Here is a 27,026-nt window from a genome sequence, read left to right as displayed (position 1 = left end):
GTACAAGAACGTTCAAATGCACGATAATGATTGTTGCAAAGAATTCCGTTTAATTTACAACCGCCTTTTTCTTTTTTTTTTTTCTTTCACGCTGTCCGTTATTTGGAAGTTTTAATTCTTGTTGGGAGATATATTTCAGTGTCCGCGTCCGTTATTGAGAATGTCCGCTATTTGGAAGAATTTTATCATAAAGGCCAATGTTATTTTGCAGGGGAATTTTAAAATGTCCGCTATTGGTAAGTGTCCGTTAAGGTAAGTTTCACTGTAGTAGGAATTGGTTTACTTTATTCAGAACTGGATCCCTAGCCTACTGTACTATTCCTTTGTCTCCATTTTTCTATGTGAATAGGGTTGTTCCTTGTGTAAGAGTTAAGAGCCTATACACCAGGTTCGTTACAGGGAGTTTCTCCTTTCTATTATCATTTCCTAGGAGTTTCTATCTGCTGCACACGAGATATGGCATTAATGTTGTTTAGTCAACTGTCCGAAGGCGGGTCTGGATCCCACAAGTGACACCAATAAGACATCACTCATGAGGCAACTAGGCTCGGAGATAATGGAGTACGGTGGCCAGTTCCTTTCCCCCTCCATTGCATACACCACCGACTAGCTATATTATATTACACTAATCAGACTTCAGATGCATACAAACAATAATCTGACACATATCGTCAAGTGAGATGCACTGCCTGATAATAGACATACATATCAAGCAGAACCTCAATCAGATACAAGAGTATCCGCTATTATATGGATTCAAAATGCCTGGACGCCGGTTAGCAGCAACTCGCAGTAACAATATTATTTCCATGTCGCTATGACGCCCTGATTCCAAAAGGATTGTTTTAACTTCCTACATCGTAATACAACTACAAACTTAACAAGGATCGATCCATCATTACGACCCAGAAACAAAAGAACAATCAAAGAAACATAAGCACTCTGGTTCTCTTCGCCAAGAAATTTCAAGTTCAAAATTGTACATCAAATTTTTGGGGAACAAAGAAGATATCTTTATTATCATTATTATTATTATTATTATTATTATTATTATTATTATTATTATTGACATTCTTTGTGAATTCATCATAAGTAATATCCACCTTCGTATTCCTTCTAAAGGATTAAAATTTCAAAAACCATTTTACACCGGTAAGTCTAAATCTCTTTCACCTGTTGTCAGATGCATAAAACTTGCCAATTTGTATGGTATGAAGTTGAATCCTTTTAATGTATAGTTTGAATATCATTGTTTTTGTTTTAATATTAGACCCTAATTCAACTCTAACACATGTTTTGTTATTATGTTTCAATTGAGTTATTCTTCATTTTCACCGCTATCCATGAACGTCTGTCTATTCATGTACATTTACTGCAGTTATTATCATTACTTGTAATTTTGTCATTTATGCTGAACTATTATTGGCCTCTGGCTGATGTACATCACACTAAAATATTAGTAAATAAATAAATAAATAAATAGATATATAGACAAATAGACTAATAGATGAATAGATAGATAGATAGATATAAATAGAGATAGATAGATAGATAGATAGATAGATAGATAGATAGATAGATAGATAGATAGATAGATAGATAGATAGATAGATAGATAGATAGATAGATAGATAGATAGATAGATAGATAGATAGATAGATAGATATAGATAGATATAGATAGATAGATAGATAGATAGATAGATAGATAGATAGATAGATAGATAGATAGATAGATAGATAGATAGATAGATAGATAGATAGATAGATAGATAGATAGATAGATAGATAGATAGATATAGATAGATAGATAGATAGATAGATAGATAGATAGATAGATAGATAGATAGATAGATAGATAGATAGATAGATAGATAGATAGATAGGTAGGTAGGTAGGTAGGTAGGTAGGTAGGTAGGTAGGTAGATAGATAGATAGATAGATAGATAGATAGATAGATAGATAGATAGATAGATAGATAGATAGATAGATAGATAGATAGATAGATAGATAGATAGATAGATAGATAGATAGATAGATAGATATTACTATTATTATTATTATTATTATTATTATTATTATTATTATTATTATTATACACCTGTAAAATTCCTTAAAATGTGATGTTCTTGCAAGCCAATGCATCCGATAGTAGGTAGTACTTGATTGCTTTCCAGAAAATGAAGTTGGCTTTGAATTGACTGATCGTACCCTACATTCGACAGGTTTAGTACTCTCAGAATATTCAGTATTGTCGAGAATAAAACAAAAACATTTGAAGGAAATAAGTTTTGATCGAATGAAGTAGTACCAAACACTGTGAAAGAGTGGTTTCCAGACCATTCGATTTTTAAAAGAATCATGCAGTGCTCAAAGAAATGTACGCATATTATTTATTGCGAACTTATTAAATATGTCATATACATTTTTGCTGAAACTATTGTTGATGACGAAGAAATACGTAATATTTTTCTTACCACAAAAATAAATTTGCTTATTTCTTCATAAGTTTTCAATAAAAAAATAAGCAACTACTTTGAGCATTGTCATTGGCTGAAGTGTAGAGTGTTAAAAAACGACTGTGCTAAATAAAATTTACTTTGAGATACAGTAACTCTTCCTTTGTTAGGCTAGAAACTTACTAATGCAGCCAAAAGCAATCGTATATATAGGACTTTCATTTCAAAACTTATCAGTCTAAATAATTATTATTTCAATTCAATTTAATTTAAACAAAAGATACGACAATTTAAATATTGAAGTGGAAGTTTGAAAACAGTGTTAATTGAATTTACGTTTCACCAGACGACGATAAGTAACAAAAGATTTGAGAACAAAGAAGTGACATGTATAAATAACTGAATATTCTTCACAATTTAAGTACAATTTCAAATTTCAAACGGAGTAGGGGTTGAAACCTAAAGGGCAATGAACACTGGCTTTAAACTTCCTGTTCAATATCTAAATTGGCGTGTTTTTTGGTTAAATTATATTTAACTGAAATGAATAGTGAATGAATGATATTTCTGCAAGCTGAAATAATAATAATAATAATAATAATAATAATAATAATAATAATTATTATTATTATTATTATTATTATTATTATTATTATTATTATTACCATAGCTATTTTTAGGTAATGTAAAATTATTTTTAAAATGTTCCATTCATCTGTTAAGACAAAACCTCTCTGTAACGAGTAAAGGCCTTTAATGCAAGAGCACGGCTCTTTGGACTTCAAAAGCGGCGCCATGCGGGATGTGCGTGCCTTGCTAATGAGGGATTATACCTGGCAGCTTCCGTCTTGAACTGACTAAAAAGTGGGAAATGAGGAGACTTGAGTCAAGTCGTTATAAATTGGAACACATTCCAGATTAACGAAATTATAAACTGAGCTTTGTAGAAAGCAACCAGTACCATACACGAAAAGAAAAATATTTCCAGATAACACTGAGTAACTGAAACAATGCTCCAGTGCATTTCCTCCCGATATCATCTGGTAATAAACGAAGAGCGTTAAACTAAAGAGCTCAGTACAACTCATATCCGACACTCGTGTTGCCAACTGTTCTCACGATAAGTGGCTGCTACAACAATGCAATCGTGTAACACGTCGGATATAGACGATTGCTCATTGTTTTATTTTGTTTTAAGGAGAGTGGCACGAATCCCAAACTAAAAGTTAGAATTTATAAAACAGTTATATTACCGGTTGTTCTGTATGGTTGTGAAACTTAGACTCTTACTTTGAGAGAGGAACAGAGATTAAGGGTGTTTGAGAATAAGGTTCTTAGGAAAATATTTGGGGCTAATAGGGATGAAGTTACAGGAGAATGGAGAAAGTTACACAACACAGAACTGCACGCATTGTATTCTTCACCTGACATAATTAGGAACATTAAATCCAGACGTTTGAGATGGGCAGGGCATGTAGCACGTATGGGTGAATCCAGAAATGCATATAGAGTGTTAGCTGGGAGGCCGGAGGGAAAAGACCTTTGGGGAGGTCGAGACGTAGATGGAGGATAATATTAAAATGTATTTGAGGGAGGTGGGATATGATGGTAGAGACTGGATTAATCTTGCTCAGGATAGGGATCAATGGCGGGCTTATGTGAGGGCGGCAATGAACCTTCGGGTTCCTTAAAAGCCATTTGTAAGTAAGTAAGTAAGTAAGTAAGTAAGATAATATTAAAACAAATGGATCGTATGCGGAGGCTAAGAGAAAGGCGAAAAAGTGTTATACTTTGAGAATGTTGGATTTGTACTGGCAGATCTGCTCTTGGACGCAAAACTATGAATGAATGACTTGGAACAGTTTAAAGTGTGTTATTTATTTTATTGAATAAGCTTCGGCAAAAGAATGTGGAGAATCGTAATAGCAAAATTTCCAAAGTTGTACTGTCCTTGCATGCCAATGCACCCGTTTATAAGTCCTTCATTGTGTTGTAGAATGATGATAAAGTTGGATTTGAATTTACTGACCACCCCTTACATTCGGCACATTTAGCCCCTGAGACTATCACCTATTTCCCAAACTAAATAAATAAAAAATAACATTGAAAGGAAGGAAGTTTTCATCGAACGGAGCAGTAATATGTCTGAGTACTGTGCAAGAGTGGTTTTTTAGAACAAAAAAAAATATAATAATTCCTAAGGATTATTTTTGAGGATTGTTCTAAGTGCATACAATTGAAAGTTAATTAAATGAAATATATATTTTATACATAAACCTTTTCCATAGTAAACTAAATCTTGTCTTATTAGACCTTTTTCTATTTCTTAGAAAATGTAACTTGCGTTCTTTCAATATATGCTGGGTAAGTGCTAGATAAGCCCATGAATTGTGTCTGTTTCATAATACAGGGCTATTCAAAAAGAAGGAGCAGATTTCAAATATTTATTTCTTCCAAACTACAAAAGATAGAAACACAATTCCAACGTTCCTGGACAGACGAAAGTTTAAATTTTGAACAGTCCGAGTAGAAGTTCCAATGACGGTCGCATTGGCACTGTTGCTTGTCATGCGCGGCCGCATTGGCGCTGTTGATTGCAGTGTTAAGGCCAATGTCAGGCATAGGGGGGATAAAAACACGGTCTTTTACGTAACTCCACAGATAAAAATCACAAGGAGTGAGGTCTGGAGACCTGGGAGGCCACCGTACAAACTGCAGTTATTGCAAGCATTGCATCCTGACTACCACAATAAAAGGTAGTCTACGAATTTTGCATTAGCATTATAGATGATATAGAAGAAGACAATTTTTCTGAACGATTAATTTTTTCCGGTAAAGTTAATTGCCATAACGTTAGAATTTGGGCAAGTGAAAATCCTATGTCAGTTATTGAACATAAAAGAGATTCACCGAAGATTAACGTCTTCTGTGCCATATCTGTAAACAAAGTTTTTGGACCTTTTTTCTTCGTGGAGAGAACTGTGACAGGAATAACCTATCTAGACATGCTTCTTCAACTTGAAGATGATTCAGAGGACTTCATATTCATACAAGATGGTGCCCCGCCTCATTTCTCTAACCACGTCCGACGTTACCTGAATGACACCATTCCAAGACGTTGGGTTGGAAGAGGAGGAGGAGAAAATCAACTTCATCGCCGGTGGCCTCCCAGGTCTCCAGACCTCACTCCTTGTGATTTTTATCTGTGGGGTTATGTAAAAGACCGTGTTTTTATCCCCCCTATGCCTGACATTGGCCTTAACACTGCAATCAACAGCGCCAATGCGGCCGTGATTGGAACTTCTACCCGGACTGTTCAAAATTTAAACTTTCGTCTGTCCAGGAACGTTGGAATTGTGTTTCTATCTTTTGTAGTTTGGAAGAAATAAATATTTTAAATCTGTTCCTTCTTTTTGAATAGCCCTTATGTACCAATATTTTCTTCTGTTTCCCAATCGATGTATGTGTTATCAGCTGATCACGGTCGGATTCCGCGATGTACGGATTTGAATATGGCGATATTTTAGGAATAAAATAATCCAGATGTCACCTAACAAAGTCAAGCGTCCTGTTCGAATTCTTGAAAGATATGGCATTCATATTCAGAAAAATAAGTGACAAACTGAATACTACTACTAGAAAATCATCAGTTACTTACCACTAATTTCAGAACGTGGTCAGGGACGTTGCGGGAAGTGTTGCACAGCGCTTGCGCAGATGAGTGCGAGAAGATTACGGGACTGCGTGTTGTCTCGAGAACAGCGAGAACAGTCTCGTGTGCCGCGTGAGACAAGTCCACGAGCATCCCCAATCGGTTCAGCTCTCTCACCACAACCTGGAACGAAAGGCATCGACTAACATCGGGTTCTCTGATGCCCAGGCATGGCGCTGCTGACGTGGAAATGATGACAAGATTAAATAAGAAGTCTCTGTATGAAAACTGCCAACATTTTTACACTACTCCAGTACGTTCGTTTGCTGGGGTTATTGTGATGCATTCTGTTTACTTTTACTTAGATGAACCGTCCAAAATGTCCACCTCCTGCCTGAATAGAGGCGGAGCTCGTCGTCTTACTGAGATCCGAATATGTTTGGCCTCCACGCTCACCAGACTTCAACCCATTGCACTTCTTTCTGTGGGGCACTTAAAGTCGTCAGTGTACTCTGCTCCTGTGGATAATGAAGAAACTCTTCGTCAGCGGATTCTGCAAGGCGTCAGACATTTTGAACAGTTCATCTAAGGGAATGTAAACTGAATGGATCACAATAATTCCAGCAAACAAACGTACTGGAATAAATTATGATCATTCTTTCAAGCTCTACTCAGAAATCAAGCATTTTCGGACCCATGTTAGTATTCTTCTACATGTATGAGAAATCCATACCTGAACTTTTGCTCACTTTTTTTTGTTACACCCTGTACAATGGACTTTGTTATTTAAAAGAAAACAGCTGAAAACTGAAGGTAAGTCAATGTATTCTTTCGATAGTCCTCATCATATAAGAAGAGTTAACGGATTCGATACCCCCCCCCCCAACATCGATAGATTAAGTCAGTGAATGGTTTAAGGAATCATTGAATGTTTGAGAAACTCATTTATAATACTTTCAGATCCATTACATTTAAGTAATACTTAAAGACTGTTCGAGAAACCGGCCACAAGCTACAGGAGTATTGGTGGAAAGTATGGTAATTGGGACGCAACGTGTGATTGATATCTTACCTTTCCGAAGTCCGTGAGGCCCTCACCGCGGGTGTTGCTGTCGGAGGCCGCCGCTGATGAGGAGTCTGCCCTACCAGAAAGCACGAGATTAGGACAAATTGTGTTCAGACACAAAGCACCAGTGTGAAACATCTCTACACTTAGTGTAGCCTACTGTTTGTGACAGCATCTGGGGTTCAAAAGTTCGAGAAATCCTTGGAAACAGACACATTTCTGGTTAAGAGTACTGAAAATGCTGACATGCATAACTCAAGAGTTAAATTTCATCTGGTGAAAATATTGGTTTAGCAATTCAGTAATTCTACAGGACGTCCCAATAGGCTTTGGAACGCACGCTCGAAAGACTAATGCGTGGCTATTGCGCCATGATCTACTCTAGTGATGTGACTCTGATTAATAACTGCAGCTAGCACATGATTATATTTTAATTTCATAAAGAGGACTAGCATGTGATATAGTAGTTGTTTAAAGTGGTGTCACCCTGTATTCATACCTTCTCGGCATCTTTTAATTAAATTTTTATACACACGTTAAAGCATTTCTTTGCCAATTCTTCAAATTTCTGTTCCTACAATGCCCTCAAGTTCGTCTATAGTGTATGTCACAAATTATCGCACACGATAAAGTCCGGGGAACGTGTGGGTCCTACTCATCTAGAAATGATCCTGTCATTATTAATTCAAAAGAATCCCGGGCAGTGCGTGTTATGGCTGAAACTGGTTAACTATTTTGCTCATGTACACATGCACCAATGGAGTGTAAGGATCTAGTGAGTTTTAATCAAAGCTAACTATCTGTCAACTCCAATCTTGTCGACACAATCTTGTCACAGATGATACGCACTTATTTAATATTTTGACGCACATCATGTTCAAATGTTAAATATTTTCCTTTTTAGGGGGGATATATAAACTGTTGGTTTAAATGATTTGAAGCAAAGTATCGCGAGAGCTGTGGAAAGCGTCAATGCAGGTATGTTACACCAGGTTTGGAATTATTAATTTAGTAGGCCTAGGTTATTTTACGACTCTATATCAACATCTCAGGTTATTTAGCGTCTGATTGAAATAAAGGTGATAATGTCGGTGAAATGAGTCGGAGGTCCAGCACCGATAGTTACCCAGCATTTGCTCGTATTGGGTTGAGGGAAAACTTTGGAAAAAACCTCAACCAGGTAACTTGTCCCGACAGGGATACGAACCCGGGCCCCCTGGTTTCGCAGTCAGGCGCGCTAACGTTACTCAAAGGGGTGTGGACGTAGTAATAGTAGTAGTAATAGTAGTAGTAGTAGTAGTAGTAGTAGTAATAGTAGCAGTAGTAGTAGTAGTAGTAATAGTAGTAGTAGTAGTAGTAGTAGTAGTAGTAGTAGTAGTAGGAGTAGTAGATTCCCTTCATCCAGAACAACCTTTACCCGGGTGAAGTTGCAGGACCATCGTCCAGAATTCATCTCAGGACCTCATATGCGGGTCACAAACAGTAGACCTACACATAGATTCAGTGCTGTATTGCATAACCATTGTGAGAAAGTCAACAGGCTGATCTATCTATCTATCTATCTATCTATCTATCTATCTATCTATCTATCTATCTATCTATCTATCTATCTATCTATCTATCTATCTATCTATCTATCTATCTATCTATCTATCTATCTATCTATCTATCTATCTATCTATCTATCTATCTATCTATCTATCTATCTATCTATCTATCTATCTATCTATCTATCTATCTATCTATCTATCTATCTATCTATCTATCTATCTATCTATCTATCTATCTATCTATCTATCTATCTATCTATCTATCTATCTATCTATCTATCTATCTATCTATCTATCTATCTATCTATCTATCTATCTATCTATCTATCTATCTATCTATCTATCTATCTATCTATCTATCTATCTATCTATCTATCTATCTATCTATCTATCTATCTATCTATCTATCTATCTATCTATCTATCTATCTATCTATCTATCTATCTATCTATCTATCTATCTATCTATCTATCTATCTATCTATCTATCTATCTATCTATCTATCTATCTATCTATCTATCTATCTATCTATCTATCTATCTATCTATCTATCTATCTATCTATCTATCTATCTATCTATCTATCTATCTATCTATCTATCTATCTATCTATCTATCTATCTATCTATCTATCTATCTATCTATCTATCTATCTATCTATCTATCTATCTATCTATCTATCTATCTATCTATCTATCTATCTATCTATCTATCTATCTATCTATCTATCTATCTATCTATCTATCTATCTATCTATCTATCTATCTATCTATCTATCTATCTATCTATCTATCTATCTATCTATCTATCTATCTATCTATCTATCTATCTATCTATCTATCTATCTATCTATCTATCTATCTATCTATCTATCTATCTATCTATCTATCTATCTATCTATCTATCTATCTATCTATCTATCTATCTATCTATCTATCTATCTATCTATCTATCTATCTATCTATCTATCTATCTATCTATCTATCTATCTATCTATCTATCTATCTATCTATCTATCTATCTATCTATCTATCTATCTATCTATCTATCTATCTATCTATCTATCTATCTATCTATCTATCTATCTATCTATCTATCTATCTATCTATCTATCTATCTATCTATCTATCTATCTATCTATCTATCTATCTATCTATCTATCTATCTATCTATCTATCTATCTATCTATCTATCTATCTATCTATCTATCTATCTATCTATCTATCTATCTATCTATCTATCTATCTATCTATCTATCTATCTATCTATCTATCTATCTATCTATCTATCTATCTATCTATCTATCTATCTATCTATCTATCTATCTATCTATCTATCTATCTATCTATCTATCTATCTATCTATCTATCTATCTATCTATCTATCTATCTATCTATCTATCTATCTATCTATCTATCTATCTATCTATCTATCTATCTATCTATCTATCTATCTATCTATCTATCTATCTATCTATCTATCTATCTATCTATCTATCTATCTATCTATCTATCTATCTATCTATCTATCTATCTATCTATCTATCTATCTATCTATCTATCTATCTATCTATCTATCTATCTATCTATCTATCTATCTATCTATCTATCTATCTATCTATCTATCTATCTATCTATCTATCTATCTATCTATCTATCTATCTATCTATCTATCTATCTATCTATCTATCTATCTATCTATCTATCTATCTATCTATCTATCTATCTATCTATCTATCTATCTATCTATCTATCTATCTATCTATCTATCTATCTATCTATCTATCTATCTATCTATCTATCTATCTATCTATCTATCTATCTATCTATCTATCTATCTATCTATCTATCTATCTATCTATCTATCTATCTATCTATCTATCTATCTATCTATCTATCTATCTATCTATCCATCCATCCATCCATCCATCCATCCATCCATCCATCCATATATATATATATATATATATATATATATATATATATATATATATATATAATTTGAACTGGTAATGGAAATTACGGGAAAACGGCTGAATGGATTTTAATAAATGACCCCTCATTTTGAAGCTTGGAACTCAAAGTTTTTCAGTAAAATAGTAGTTTTCAGTGAAATGTCAATTTTTCAACATAATTTTCCTATTTTCCAAAATCCATCTGTCGTCAGTTTTGAGAACTAGCTAAACTAGATAATCGCATTTCAGGATAAAACAAAACACACACTACAGTAAACAATATTACACGAAGGCCATGATCTGCAAGAATGCTGACATATTTAGAGCTCAAATTAAATTGGTTATTAAAAACTTAACTTAGTAAAAATAATTTACAGGTTCGATTCTGTGGTGCGTAATTTTCTGGGTACAGCTGTGTATTGGATATTAAAAACTACAAAACTTGAGGTGGTTTGATGACATTATTACCATTAGAAATGAAATATTATTGTAGTTAATGCCATGATGTGACTATTTTTCATTAATTATACATATTAATGCTATATTGATGTATGAAAGTGAAACTTTTGGGGTTATATAAGTAGGTATAGAGAATATCTTAAATTAGATTTTGATTTCTATATTTTACTGAGTGGCGGCTATATAGTATATGTTACTGAAAGGTATAAAACTTACATAAGATAATAATATTATTAAAAGTCAAATATTTTTATAGTTATTAATCAAGTGGGGTTGGGTCTTTCTCATATATTTAATGGCGGTGTGGTCTAGATATTTATATGCGTGGTTCTCTTCAGTATTGGCTCGAGAGAGAGTATGTTTCATTATTATGGAAGCAAATAACTTTCAGAATGTCTGGTATTCTTCATTGAAAATAAATCTGAAAAATGTTTATTTGAACGTCTGATGAACTTAGTTTGCAGCATTTGCTGTACAATCCACTAGTATTAATTTATTAGGAATTGGTTCGGTAGCTGTATTTAAGAAGAGAACATTATATTTAATGACGATCAGTTTAATCAGTCTACCATCAAGAGAAGGATGTTACAATTTTTTTCTTAAATTTTAATTAAATAATACGGTTTTGTTGTTTTTAAAAAACATCTCAATTTTCAGAAAAAGTGATTATATTTGATATGCATTACTTCGGAATGAAATGATTCTTAGGGCCGAATTCATAGTCAACACTTATCGTAAGTAAACACTTAAGCAGTTGCTTATAATCATTTCCAATTCATAAATCCCACTAAAGTGAACACTTATTCAAATAAGGTAGCTTGTCAGCTTACTCAAGCGTTTCCTCATATGCATTGTAATCAGCTGATTCAGTATACAATAGATGATGATTATGATTTAATTTAATTTATTGAGTTCTGTAATTAAAATGAAAATGAGTTTCGGCAAGCAAAAGATATATCAGAGATATGGAAAACTCTTTAGAGATGTACAATGATCAACAATTTAAGAGGAGATATCGTTTCGACAAGAACACTGTTGTTGATATTCTGGTGTCTCATTTCAATTCACAATACAACCATGAGGCTTACAGATTTCACCACTGCTGAAAATACTGGTCGCTTTGATATTTTATGCTACAGCAGCATTTCAGGTAGATTTAAGTGGCATTTTTTTTTTCGAAAAGTATTCACGTCCCAACAAAGTGTTATTTGCATTTTTGTTTGTATTCTACCCAAGGAATAAGCTACTAAAATTTGCATAATTATATCATTTCCACTTTGTTTAGCATAAAAATAACTGAAAAATAAATTAAAATGATTTACTTACAGAAATATTTCCGGAGTTTGCATTAAACTCAACTGCAATTTTGTTCCATGTCAATTTCTTCTTTTGGAGAGAACAATTATTATCAATTTTTTTTTATTTTACTTTCGACAATATCTTCATATTTCATAACCAGTTATCTTAGCTCACTTCTTTCTTTTCTGTAAAATGCTTTCTCGACATCTTGTATAATTTTTAGCTCCATAATAATTACTTGTGTATTTGTGATGACAATAATGCCGACTTAACAATTTGAAGGCGCTGGAAAACAATTGAATGTAGGAAAGCGCTCACGTCTAGCCATGTTGCCATATTTCTTTCGATGTCAAGGGAATGCTCAGGGCATATGAATGAGTAGCGTCTCTGCAATACGATCTGAAATAAGTGCTAAGGAAACGCTCATTACTTAAGTGTTTCCTCATTTTATAAGTGACGACTATGAATTCGACCCCTAAAGACTGAATTTATTGAAGAGAAACAAGGACTTGGATGTTATCTTCCTTGCCAGAACAGACTGCACCCGAAGACACACGGTGTCGTGGACGAAATTCTGCTTTTGCGGTTAAGGCAAACAAGGTCCGTTCCAGACGGCGATCTTCGGGAAGGAATGTGAAACTACTGTATGTTCTGTGAGTTTGCCAAACTCTGGAGTTCTCTGTTGGTTCTATATCAGATTTCGGGCCATCGCCGTATATTACCGCGTTGTGGTCAGCGAGGAAGTTCAGGTACATTTCAGAGGCCATAAATTCCAGTTATTGAACAAACTGTTATTACTTAAGACAATTACAGACATTTTTCTTTTCCTTCCATAGACCCAAAGACGGAACACAGTTTCTCTAGTAAGGTGTACGGAACTTGATGAAGATGACCGTTCAATAGTTTGGTTAAGAGAATGTACGGTTATGAGAAAAAAACTACCGGAATAAGATCCTTGCTAGTACACTGATTACACTGCTCAAATGTCCTTGGACCGATCTCGATAGAGGCGAACAGTAATGAAAAAAATAGTTACCATTTATGATAATTTAAATACTTATTCTATTATATATATAAGTAAACCAGAGACCGGAACTTTGGCAGAATGCCTTTTTAAATGTGTTAAATCTATCTTCATTTTGAAGGTAAATCTGTACGAATTATACCTTTGTCACAGTTTTATGTTGCCCTTTTCTGTCCTTTTTAATATAAATGCCTAATTTACAAAATAAATGCTTTTTTTGCCTTTATTTGATTATTTATCTATTATCTATCAATTTATTATTAAAAATCGCCTACAGGTATATTTTAATTTATTTCTATAACCGCTACAATGAAAGTGACTTCACCGAATGTATATCATTGTCTTTCAGTCAGTTCACATTCTCTTTGCAACAATGTATAACAGTAAGCGTTTTAATTATCGCTTGTGTTTATTTGACAAGGCAACAATGAGTGCGGGTCTGACGTTATTTTTAACGGTTATTTTTCTTTCAGTTTTCATTAAGACGTTGTTGTAGCTAGCTAAATATTTCATATCGCAACATATCAGTACAACCAAACACAAAAATGCACTTTCCAAGGCTACTGGGAAGAAGATTTCTTTGCTTGCAACAGTAATTGCAACATCGAGTCGAAAATCTCAATTTGCATTCGACTTATGTAAAGCTTTTTTTGCTGCGGAAATCCCTTTGTGGAAAGTGCATTTTTAGCTATATGTAATGCCTTTTTGCCTGCCTATTTTAGCTTTTTATAATGCCTTTTTGCCTGCCTATTTTAGCTATTTATAATGCCTTTTTGCCTGCCTATTTCAGCTATTTATGATGCCTTTTTGCCTTCCTATTTTAGCTATTTATAATGCCTTTTTGCCTGCCTATTTTAGCTATTTATGATGCCTTTTTGCCTGCCTATTTTAGCTATTTATAATGCCTTTTTGCCTGCCTATTTCAGCTATTTATGATGCCTTTTTGCCTTCCTATTTTAGCTATTTATGATGCCTTTTTGCCTGGCTATTTTAGCTATTTATAATGCCTTTTTGCCTGCCTATTTCAGCTATTTATGATGCATTTTTGCCTGGCTATTTTAGCTATTTATAATGCCTTTTTGCCGGCCTATTTCAGCTATTTATGATGCCTTTTTGCCTGCCTATTTTAGCTATTTATGATGCCTTTTTGCCTGCCTATTTCAGCTATTTATGATGCCTTTTTGCCTGGCTATTTTAGCTATTTATGATGCCTTTTTGCCTGCCTATTTTAGCTATTTATGATGCATTTTTGCCTGCCTATTTCAGCTATTTATGATGCCTTTTTGCCTGGCTATTTTAGCTATTTATGATGCCTTTTTGCCTGGATATTTCTAGCTATTTATAATGCCTTTTTGCCTGTCTATTTTAGCTATTTATGATGCCTTTTTGCCTGGCTATTTTAGCTATTTATAATGCCTTTTTGCCTGCCTATTTCAGCTATTTATGATGCCTTTTTGCCTGGCTATTTTAGCTATTTATGATGCTTTTTGCCTGCCTATTTTAGCTATTTATGATGCCTTTTTGCCTGGCTATTTTAGCTATTTATGATGCCTTTTTGCCTGCCTATTTCAGCTATTTATGATGCCTTTTTGCCTGCCTATTTTAGCTTTTTATAATGCCTTTTTGCCTGCCTATTTCAGCTACTTATAATGTCTTTTTGCCTGCCTATTTTAGCTATTTATGATGCCTTTTGCCTGCCTATTTTAGCTATTTATAATGCTTTTTTGCATGCCTATTTTAGCTATTTATGATGCCTTTTTGCCTGCCTATATTAATGTTTCATAATGGCTAAACATCCGGTCTCTGTATATAACCATTAAATATTGAGAAACTCCAAACAGGTACTGTATATTTGTTAACAATAATTGTTAGAAAAATACTTCTTTAGTCTATTCTCAAATTGGTTTGATGTCTGACAGTCCCTGACATTACTCGGTAGGGAATTCCAAAACCGAGGAACAGCCACAGTGAAAGAAGATGAATATGAGGATGTTCGGTGGGAGGGAATGGATAATATTGAGGAGTGTTGTGATCCTGTGTATAGATTATGGTGGTTGGATACATTTTGAAAACGAGACGCAAGATAGACAGGAGTGGAGAAATGCAATATGTGAAAGAGGAGGGAAAGACAGTGGATTTTCCTATGATCTTCTAAACGGAGCCAGGACAATATTTCGAGGGACGGTGTTACGTGATCAGCCCGGCGAATATTGCAGACGAAACGGGCGCACATATTATGAACACGTTGTAGTCTCTGCGCCGAAGTAACGCTTAGGTCAGTAAGCAGAATATCACAGTAATAGAAGCGGGGCATCACGAGTGTCTGCACTAAAATCTTTTTCAGAGAAAAGGGTAGAAAATTCTTCAATCGCCTAAACGAGTGGATTAGTGAGAATACTTTTTAGCAGGTTTCTGCAGTTTGAATGTTAGATGGATGACTAGAGACAGACATGCAGATAGACAGACTTGCAGACTTACAGACTGGCTCACAGATTTATAGATAGATTTACAGACTTACGGACTTAAAAATTTATAGACTGACAGACATATAGACAGATAGATAGGTTACATAAGTAGAGAACAATATTGTCTGCTTTTATGATTAAAAAATATCACCTTACTAGTAATATATTATGGTATACGAATATCAGTTTGCTATTAGATAATATATGCATGTGTGCCAGTGTAGTATATAGTCTAGTATAGGCCAAATCAGTGGAATCAATGCTCAATGTGTGCCATCTCGCATCACAAACACTCAACTAATAGAAGTATATTGGCCTATTATTAAAAGTTTAAGAGGAATCATATGGTTTTTCATCATGTTATTTTAGTGATCAAAATTTTATAATTAAGAAATATAAGAGCAACACAACATTTTTAGTTACAATTTTATTACATATAATTTTAATATCCGTATTTATTTAAATTTCAGATTGTTATATATATCATAGAGTTAACCATGTAAATAGGTGTTTATTAATATACACAGGATTGTAAATATCAATTATCTGGTACGCATTTCACAGCAAAGATATGAAAAATTGTATAAGATATTGTGAGTCAAATGCCTGATGATGCCTAAGGGCGAAAACGTTTGCATTTCAATTTCATAATATGCAATGATCATTTACATTAAATTTGTAAGTGTTATTGATTTTAAACTGTGATATGTCAATTAGACTGAACTCTAAATAAAATCATTAGATTACATTATATTGACTATCGGAATATCTCTATCATCGTGCTTTCTAAGATAATGATTATGTAGATTAAGCATTACTTATTATCACAATTGATAATATCAGCGGTTTGGAGCTAAACATCAGTTGAGCGGGATGAAAAATTGAATTCCATATTGCGGGAATATTTATCTACAATTGGCAACAGTGACTATTATCTTCGCCAACTATACACAGAAGCAATAACTAAAGAATCCACACTTACACCAACAAATCACCCATCACTATCGATTAGTCGTATCAGCTATCTTTGAACGTCAGTGTACATAAATAGATAACATCACCTTCCTAGTAATACAAATGGTACACGAATATCTGTTTGCTATATGCATGTGTGCGGACTCACCAAGGTGTGTGGCAGGTGTGCGTGAGGGTGAGGTACCGCACACCCAGGTCGTACATCGCACGGAGCACGCCCAGACTAGCGCCCAGCGAGTGGCCGCCCTCCACGCCCACTAGACTGGCGATCCTACCCGCCCTGTGGGCCAGCTCGATCCCTGAAACAGCAGAAAATAACAAGAGGGAAGTGTAAAGGCTCATTCACAATGAAAATTAAACATAACGTAAGCGTTAACTTGAGAATATGAACGTTACGGTAAAATCAAGATCATTCACGATGGGAACATAAACATAACCGAAAACATACTTGGTAACCATGGAAACAAAACAACGACGCCATTTCCTCATATTCTGTCGTATACTTCAGCTCTCCACGATCGTGTTCTGTTTGCAAATCACGTAAGCATAACTTAAGAATATAAACATTACGGTAAAATCGAGATCATTCAATATGGGAACATAAACATAACAGCAAACATACTTGGTAACCATGGAAACATAACAACGACGCCATTTCCTCATATTCTGTCGTATACTTCAGCGCTCCACGATTGTGTACTGTTTGCAAATCACGTAAGCATAATTTAAGAATATAAACGTTACGGTAAAATCGAGATCATTCACGATGGGAACATAAACATAACAGCAAACATACTTGGTAACCATGGAAACATAACAACGACGCCATTTCCTCATATTGTCGTGTACTTCAGCGCTCCACGATCGTGTTCTGTTTGCAAATCACGTAAGCATAACTTAAGAATATAAACGTTACGGTAAAATCAAGATCATTCACAATGGGAACATAAACATAACAGCAAACATACTTGGTAACCATGGAAACAAAACAACGACGCCATTTCCTCATATTCTGTCGTATACTTCAGCGCTCCACGATTGTGTACTGTTTGCAAATCACGTAAGCATAATTTAAGAATATAAACGTTACGGTAAAATCGAGATCATTCACGATGGGAACATAAACATAACAGCAAACATACTTGGTAACCATGGAAACATAACAACGACGCCATTTCCTCATATTCTGTGGTATACTTCAGCGCTCCACGATTGTGTTCTGTTTGCAAATCACGTAAGCATAACTTAAGAATATAAACGTTACGGTAAAATGAAGATCATTCACGTTGGGAACATAAACATAACAGCAAACATACTTGGTAACCATGGAAACATAACAACGACGCCATTTCCTCATATTCTGTGGTATACTTCAGCGCTCCACGATTGTGTTCTGTTTGCAAATCACGTAAGCATAAGCATGAAAGTTTGGAGTTTGCAAACTTTCATGTTAACGTCTTACTGTAATGTTTATGTCAATGTTTATGTGAATCATTGTGAATGATCCCATTTGGTAGCCTGGGCGCAAACTTCTGTGTTTATGTTACGGTTATGTTTAATTTTAATTGTGAATGGGCCTTAACTTGACGTCATTACTAGAGGCAGTTGAGTGACCAGTATGGACAGCATTTAGGCGTGACATACTCACACTAGAAGTATGGGCACACAGCGGAAATAAGAAGTACCGACAATATTGTTCTTGGTTACATCATGTGATTACTATAGGAAGCGAAGCAGCAGCCGAGAAATGTAGAATGCGCGAACGGAATCGTAATGACAAGTACAGTGTGGTGGACTTCCAGAGGATTGAATAGAGGTAGAAATGTAACATTGGTGGCAAATGGAAATAAAACTCTCGTCTGTTAAGTTTGAGGCACTGAAGGAAACAAAAAACGGTAACAATCGAACAAATACTATCGTTTTCATTGTTACAATTAGTTATACAAGATGGATGCTCATAGAAAAGTGAAATGTGTTTTGTGGCTGGCAAAAATTGAATCTGTGACTCGTGTACGACATGAATTTCATCGTGTGAGCATCGGTTTGATGTAATCCGCTATGTGGTTGTGGACGGATCACGGAGACGTTATTCAACGCCCGTGGACTGTGGAAGGGGAATCAATGCTTTCCCAATGCTGCCATGTGTGTGTGTGTGTATGTGTGTATACATATAAATATGTATACATACATACTTACTGACTTTTAAGGAACCCGGGGGTTCATTGCCGCCCCCACATAAGCCCGCCATTGGTCCCTATCCTGTGCAAGATTAATCCAGTCTCTATCATCATATCCCACCTCCCTCAAATCCATTTTAATATTATCCTCCCATCTACGTCTCGGCCTCCCCAAAGGTCTTTTTCCCTCAGGCCATTCGGAGGGTTATTTGAAGGATTCGTAAGAAGCTGTTTTTTACGGTGATGGGTTATTCGCCCATCTCCCAACCCCCAAGCTGGACGACCACCCCTTATCGGCTGTCCGCGACTGCTTATTCAATATATTCACAGCTACCCTCCATATCTGGAGGCCGTCTCCTCGATCCTCGATATATGTATACAGAGTGTTTAAAAATAGAGGGTATAATTTCATGTATGTATTCCCCACATGTAGACAATACAAAAAGTCCATTACAACATGTGTCCGGAAATGATTGGTTTCCGAGTTATGTCCTTCAAAACAGTGGTATTCACCGGAACGTTCTTCTTCCCGCAGGTAGGTGCCGTGACAGAAGATATTAACAGAGGACACTCTTACAGTTTATTCCGGGGCGAAGGGTACATTGCGTGCTGTGTTTGGATTTGTACTGTGCGGCATGTACTCAAATCAGCAGCTGGCAGAAGTGCACTTCTTGTGAAATGCTGCGCTGGCTCGTCGTTTGTACCAGGAAAATTACCCTGATCGATGGATAGGTAGAGGTGGCCTGGCCTCCACGCTCACCTGATTTGAACCCTATCGATTTCTACTTGTGGGGCCATTTAAAATCATTGTTGTATTCGTCTCCGGTGCCTGACATGGAATCTCTTTTGGAATCGAATTGTGGCAGGTTGTGAGGAAATACACAATACTCCTGGAATTTGGGATAGTACTCGCAGGACCATGAGACATCGATGTGAGGTCTGTATTCCATCAGGAGGTGGACATTTTGAACATCTGCTGTAAAGGCAACTACTTGCGGGAAGAAAACCGTTCTGGAGAATATCACTGTTTTGAAGGACATAACTCGGAAACCAAGCATTTCCGGACACATGTTGTAATGGATTTTTTGTATTGTCTACAGTGGCGGCTCGTAATAAAATATTATGTGTGTTCACAATTTTTATGTTCCAAAATCGAAGAGAATTTAAAATCGTACGTTTAGCCTAATATGAAATGTCATGATTCCAATGTTTTACTATCGAAAAAAACCGTATGTAAATTCAAAACAACATATAATAATAATAATAATAATAATAATAATAATAATAATAATAATAATAATGGAAACCCATTCTCTTTATTTCCAATTTTTCCTAGTAAGCCAATTTATCCAATTCTTTACTGTTAAAAATTACTTGAACACAGTTCATTGTTTACGTTTGTTAAAAATTAATATATACCACAATGCCGTTATTTACAAAAGCGTGTGTTCAGTAATATACTGTATTTTGATTCACAACATACTGATAAACTATAGCCTATACCAGTACTGTACAGTAATCCCATTCGCATAGATTCATTACTATAAATAAATGCCAGTAAGTATTATTCTTACATATTACCCACTACCACACAGATACTTAAATTCATACCACCATCACATTCAGCCAGCACGTGTTTGAAAGCCAAACTATGCTAGTATGCTGACATTGAAGTATAGTAATTCACAAACTGCGCTCTCGTAGCAGCACTGTACACACATCCACATAAAGTAAACGTTCCGACAGTGAGACGCTGATACCTACAGGCTAAAGTACAGACTGTTAGGCATCGATGCACCTGACATCTGTAGGATAGATTCACTGTTCACTTAACGCTTTGTGCTCTTGACGAGTCATAAGCGGCCAGCGAAAGACAATTTTCTCCCGCGCATGCGTGAAATTCCTGTAACCTTCTCGAAAAGAGCCCGACTTGTACGTGAACGGATGTTGCCAAGTTTACATAAGAAGTTTATGCAAGATGCGGGAAGTTTAAAATACTCGATTTTGATATTATACATCCCCACTACGTCAATACGGTATTAAATAATAAAACTAGTCGTGAATTAATGGAAACAAGGTGTTCACGTGCTCTTGTGCTCTTATTGGCGCACCGCCGCTGATTGTCTACATATGGGGAATACATACGTGAAATTATGCTCTCTGTTTTTTAAACATCTTGTTCCAGTGAATGCCGAGGATCGAACCCAGTTCGGGAAGTATCTAAGCTTCTACCTTACAAGTGAGCCGCCGATGGCTACTTCTCAACACAAAGTAGATTTGAATAATTTCGAGGGAAAAATTGTTCCGGAGCCGGGTATCGAACCCGGGACCTTTGGTTTAACGTACCAACGCTCTACCACTGAGCTGCCCGGGAACTCTAACCGACACCGATCCAATTTTTCCCTCTATATCCACAGACCTCAAAGTGGGCTGACAACCGTCAAGCAACCAACATTGAGTGCACACTAACTCTGTGTGACTTAAATTGTGGTTTTCTGTTAACGAACAGTGACGTGTATTATGCAAATCAAGATTTCAGGATCGGTGGATCGGTGTCGGTTAGAGTTCCCGGGCAGCTCAGTGGTAGAGCGTTGGTACGTTAAACCAAAGGTCCCGGGTTCGATACCCGGCTCCGGAACAATTTTTCCCTCGAAATTATTCAAATCAACTTTACAGGGAGTTATACCTGAAATCTTGATTTGCATAATACACGTCACTGTTCGTTAACAGAAAACCACAATTTAAGTCACACGGAGTTAGTGTGCACTCGAAGTTGGTTGCTTGACGGTTGTCAGCCCACTTTGAGGTCTGTGGATATAGAGGGAGAAATTGGATCGGTGTCGGTTAGAGTTCCCGGGCAGCTCAGTGGTAGAGCGTTGGTACGTTAAACCAAAGGTCCCGGGTTCGATACCCGGCTCCGGAACAATTTTTCCCTCGAAATTATTCAAATCAACTTTACAGGGAGTCATACCTGAAATCTTGATTTGCAGAGTAGATTTGTTTGGAGGCTGTGGAAAGAAGCAAGGCGTTTGTCCAGAGTGACGCAATGTGAGGCACTTGCACCGTTGTTGCAGGCGGCGTGGCGTCTGCCCCAGACGTCGGATGTTAGTCATCCATTTTTCTCGCTCACTTTACATCCCTCTCCCCTGAAGATGTGCTCATTATTTTATTTCTGCCGTTTTTCATCCTCCTTGATAAGTTCGCTTTGATTTGTGATCCGCATCTTCGCGTTCGTTAGTAGACTCGGATCTTAAGGAGATAATCACGAGGTAATGCATCCCCTATTAATATTTTTAATGACGGAGAGACAAGAAGATCTGAGAGTGCAATTGTTCTCTCATCGCAATTGAGATTTCTTCCACCTGCTTCATCGCTGTACAAAGTTCAGGACGCTTGCAGAGTGAAAGACTTAGCGATATGTATTAAATTCACAGACATAGACTGGTTCAAGAAATTGGTTGGACTTGTGCAATGAAGTTTGTCTCGGTATGTATTGTAGACAGGTTAGCAAAGAACCTAAGTTCTTCTAATGGCCAGTTTGTCCAAGTAATGTTTAATTTTGCTTAACGAATGTTAAATTAACAGTCTGTTTATTTTTAACGCTTTGTTAATGTATTTTCCATTTGTTCAACATAATTTTGTTTAAGATAACCAACACTTAACTATAACGTCTGTTAGCACTATTTTAACTACTCAACAACAGTTGGTAATGATTCTACACATGTAAGGCAATTTTTGATTGGCTAAAATTAATCTTTCAATTCTATATTATAGAGTGAGTCATGAAACTTGCATAAAATGACAACCTGTTATAGTAGGCCATGCTCCATAAACAAACAGTTGACAAATGAAAGTTGTAGGTGAAGTGCTGAATAATAATTAGAAAGTAAGGTTATATTTCCTCATTGCTATTATGGATACGAAATACGAAGGAAATAAAATAACACTGATGTATTTAAACAGTCCAAAGTATTTTTTAAATGTTATATTACCAGTCATGTGCTAAACATTCCCTACAGAAAGACACAAAATATTAATTTTGCAACTTCTGTTCGAACAGCTGTGGAGGCATCGGCCATATTTAACTAACTGTTAAACGAGTTAACTGTCCGAAATCCTACATTTAAAATTAACAAACTGTGAACAATCTGTTAAACCAAACTGGTGTTGAAAACATACAATTTTATTCATTAACAAACTGTTTAGAGTTTAACAGTCGTTAAATTTTCTAACAATACTTGGAAAATCCGGCCATAAGATTGCCAATACTAAGTTGAATAACAAGTCGTCAAAATACAAGACGATAGATTGGAGCTAGAAGAAAACTAACAGTTATGATTAGCACTAAGAAGAATCTATCCAATAATAATGATCTTTCATGATGATGTGCGTGATATAAGGCACGAACTGAATTGAATCTCGGGAGGGGGACACTACGACCCAGCACTGCGATCTTTCAAGATCTATTGCGCTAAAACTCAAGCTAGGCGCATTCCCAAACCCACACCGGTTGACTACACTAAGGTTCGTTGCGTACCCAGGTTTCGAGCAGGCAACCCCACTATCTGCTGAGAATGGATTGGATAGAATTGTGTCAACTTTTGAAATGTGATAAAATAATTTGGAAGTAAACAAGGAGGCTTTGCATAATTTCTGTTGAGCACCTTCACTTGTTTAATTTTGAAGTTGATAATTAAGTTTGCCATGGTTCATTCATATATGTTCGTGACAGTGCGTTCCTTTTGTCAATATTACAGTACATTGTACTGTGATGTTCTGTTTTTGCACGATAGTGTGTTTTTTTTTCGTGATTACAACGGCCGCCACTATTAGAAGTTGGTTTTACTGAATTCGGAGTTGCCAACCTAGATAAGTATGTTGAAATATTACAAAATATAATGCCCTAGGGTTGTAATTAAAACTACTTCTGCCATCTACCGACATCTATGACAAATTTATTGCTGAAAATCAGTCAGCTTTTCATAGTCTAAAGTACGTAAATATTGTATATTAAAATTTTTAAAAATATTATTTTCAAAATATACCTTACTTACTTACAAATGGCTTTTAAGTAACCCGAAGGTTCATTGCCGCCCTCACATAAGCCCGCCATCGGTCCCTATCCTGTGCAAGATTAATCCAGTCTCTATCATCATATCCCACTTCCCTCAAATCCATTTTAATATTATCCTCCCATCTACGTCTCGGCCTCCCTAAAGGACTTTTTCCCTCCAGTCTCCCAACTAACACTCTATATGCATTTCTGGATTCGCCCATACGTGCTACATGCCCTGCCCATCTCAAACGTCTGGATTTAATGTTCCTAATTATGTCAGGTGAAGAATACAATGCGTGCAGTTCTGTGTTGTGTAACTTCCTCCATTCTCCTGTAACTTCATCCCTCTTAGCCCCAAATATTTTCCTAAGCAACTTATTTTCAAACACCCTTAACCTATGTTCCTCTCTCAGAGTGAGAGTCCAAGTTTCACAACCATATAGAACAACCGGTAATATAACTGTTTTATAAATTCTAACTTTCAGATTTTTCGACAGCAGACTGGATGATAAGAGCTTCTCAACCGAATAATAACAGGCATTTCCCATATTTATTCTGTGTTTAATTTCCTCCCGAGTGTCATTTATATTTGTTACTGTTGCTCCAAGATATTTGAATTTTTCCGCCTGTTCGAAGGATAAATCTCCAATTTTTATATTTCCATTTCGTACAATATTCTGGTCACGAGACATAATCATATACTTTGTCTTTTCGGGATTTACTTCCAAACCGATCGCTTTACTTGCTTCCAGTAAAATTCCCGTGTTTTCCCTAATCGTTTGTGGATTTTCTGCTAACATATTCACGTCATCCGAAAAGACAAGAAGCTGATGTAACCCGTTCAATTCCAAACCCTCTCTGTTATCCTGGACTTTCCTAATGGCATATTCTAGAGCGAAGTTAAAAAGTAAAGGTGATAGTGCATCTCCTTGCTTTAGCCCGCAGTGAATTGGAAAAACATCAGATAGAAACTGACCATCAAAATATACCATCGTGCAAAAAAATACTGTACAACCGGAGGGAAAAAGACCTTTAGGGAGGCCGAGACGTAGATGGGAGGATAATATTAAAATGGATTTGAGGGAGTTGGGGTATGATGATAGAGACTGGATTAATCTTGCACAGGATAGGGACCGCCGGCGGGTTTATGTGAGGGCGGCAATGAACCTTCGGGTTCCTTAAAAGCCATTTGTAAGTAAGTAAGTAAGTAAGTAAGTACAATGCACGTTTGTAAAGTTTATTACAAAATCTCGGAATTTGAAGAACTCGCTCTTCTCGTTTTTCAAACTTTTCCTCGATTTTGTAAGAAGCACTTCCCAGCCTTGTACCGTGATGTGTTATTGTCGGTCATTTCCTAAGATCATAAAATAGTGAAATCAGACATATTATGAAATAAATATACTGGATTGTTTCAGTTTATTTAATATTTTCTTATCGCATTAGTATTTCACAGCGAACTCAATATGAATCGTCGTCATCATCATAGTCATAATCACCACCACCATTTCCAGGGTCCGTTCCTCTGACCAGTTCCATTATCGGTCTTCAGAGGATTATAAACCAGTATTAATCAAGCACTCATCATGTGGCGAGATCCATGTTGAAAATGGAAGCCATATCTACTGGATTTGTAGCTAGAAATCCTTCAATTACAAGGGTAAAGGTAGTACATCCGTAAACGAAATTCACAAGAGAGAACTGGAAATTTCTCAGCTGTGGATCAATGATCAGCGCACATCTTCCAAAAAAAAACTGTACGGAGTTCGACTCTCTCAGAGTGGACAGTGAAATACATTTTTTCGAAGCGAGACTTAATAGGCTACTTTGTATTGTTATTTATTGTCTCAGCGATAGCCTTGTGTTGAGATGACTGAGGAGGATGGAAATATGTGTAGTGTTGGTTTTACGTAAAGTGAGAGTAGGCAAGTTGGAAGAGCTGTAGGTGCCCATAAAAAAAAAGAAAATAAATGAAAACCATGAAACAATATTTTATGTCTACAGATATTAATGCTTACAGTAAACCGAATGATATCCTGCATCACACGTTATACAATAAAACCACAAACAATTATAATATTTACATTTAAATTTCTATTACATTTATTTCGGTGTAATGAGGTTTGCTTGAAAATTGTCATCCATTGGAAAATTTAATCAATACTTGTATGTATGTATGTATTTATTCACACTGCAGTGGGTATATACCCGGTGGCAGTGGTAACTAATTACACTCAATAATGACAATAATAAACTTATTAAATAAAAATACAATTAATAATAATACTAATAATTAATACTAACAATAGTTAATAATAATAATAATAACAACAACAACAGGGAATATACTAAATTAAATGAAACGATCACTTAAAATAACATTTGAAATAAATCTAATTTGTATCTTAAAACTAAGATCGAACTAAAACCCACGAGTATGATATGTTCATATCTACACAAGTACCTTTCAAATTACACTCATTTTTCTGTCAACTCACTCACTGCAATGGAACTACGACACATTTCACTGATTCTATCCTGATTTCACTAACACTTCGAAAACATTTCACTGTTCAAATACTTTGCACTGCCACTATAAACTATAAAGCTTCACTGACAGGAACACGTTTCACTTACACAACACACTTCACTGACACAACATAATTCTTCACTGATACAACACTTCAATAACATATCATTTACACCCTTTAAATACTGTGTATAATTACCGTCTATTAGTAAGGTCATTAAGCCTATTTTTAAATACATTTTTGGTTGTTGGTAAAGCCTTTAGTAAGTCTGCAGGTAATGCATTCCAGTCCCTGATAGTACGATTGAGAAAAGAAAACTTTCCAGTGTCCGTCCTCTGCCTTCTTTCCCTCAATTTATATGAGT

General features: G+C 35.7%; 1 protein-coding gene across 1 annotated transcript in view; it reads right to left on the bottom strand.

The window, feature by feature from the left end:
* LOC138713919 (dipeptidase 1-like) overlaps positions 1 to 27,026 on the bottom strand; it is a 1,227,883-nt gene that overhangs the window by 97,465 nt on the left and 1,103,392 nt on the right. The window contains exons 8-10 of the mRNA XM_069846458.1: positions 17,050 to 17,200; positions 7,183 to 7,252; positions 6,117 to 6,293 (exon numbers count right to left, since the gene is read on the bottom strand). Coding sequence (XP_069702559.1) covers positions 6,117 to 6,293; positions 7,183 to 7,252; positions 17,050 to 17,200 — 398 coding nt within the window. The remainder of the gene's footprint in view (positions 1 to 6,116; positions 6,294 to 7,182; positions 7,253 to 17,049; positions 17,201 to 27,026) is intronic.

Source organism: Periplaneta americana, chromosome 14 (genome assembly GCF_040183065.1).
Source record: "Periplaneta americana isolate PAMFEO1 chromosome 14, P.americana_PAMFEO1_priV1, whole genome shotgun sequence".
NCBI classification, from domain to species: Eukaryota; Metazoa; Arthropoda; class Insecta; order Blattodea; family Blattidae; genus Periplaneta; species Periplaneta americana.
This window is presented reverse-complemented; position numbering and strand designations above follow the sequence as displayed.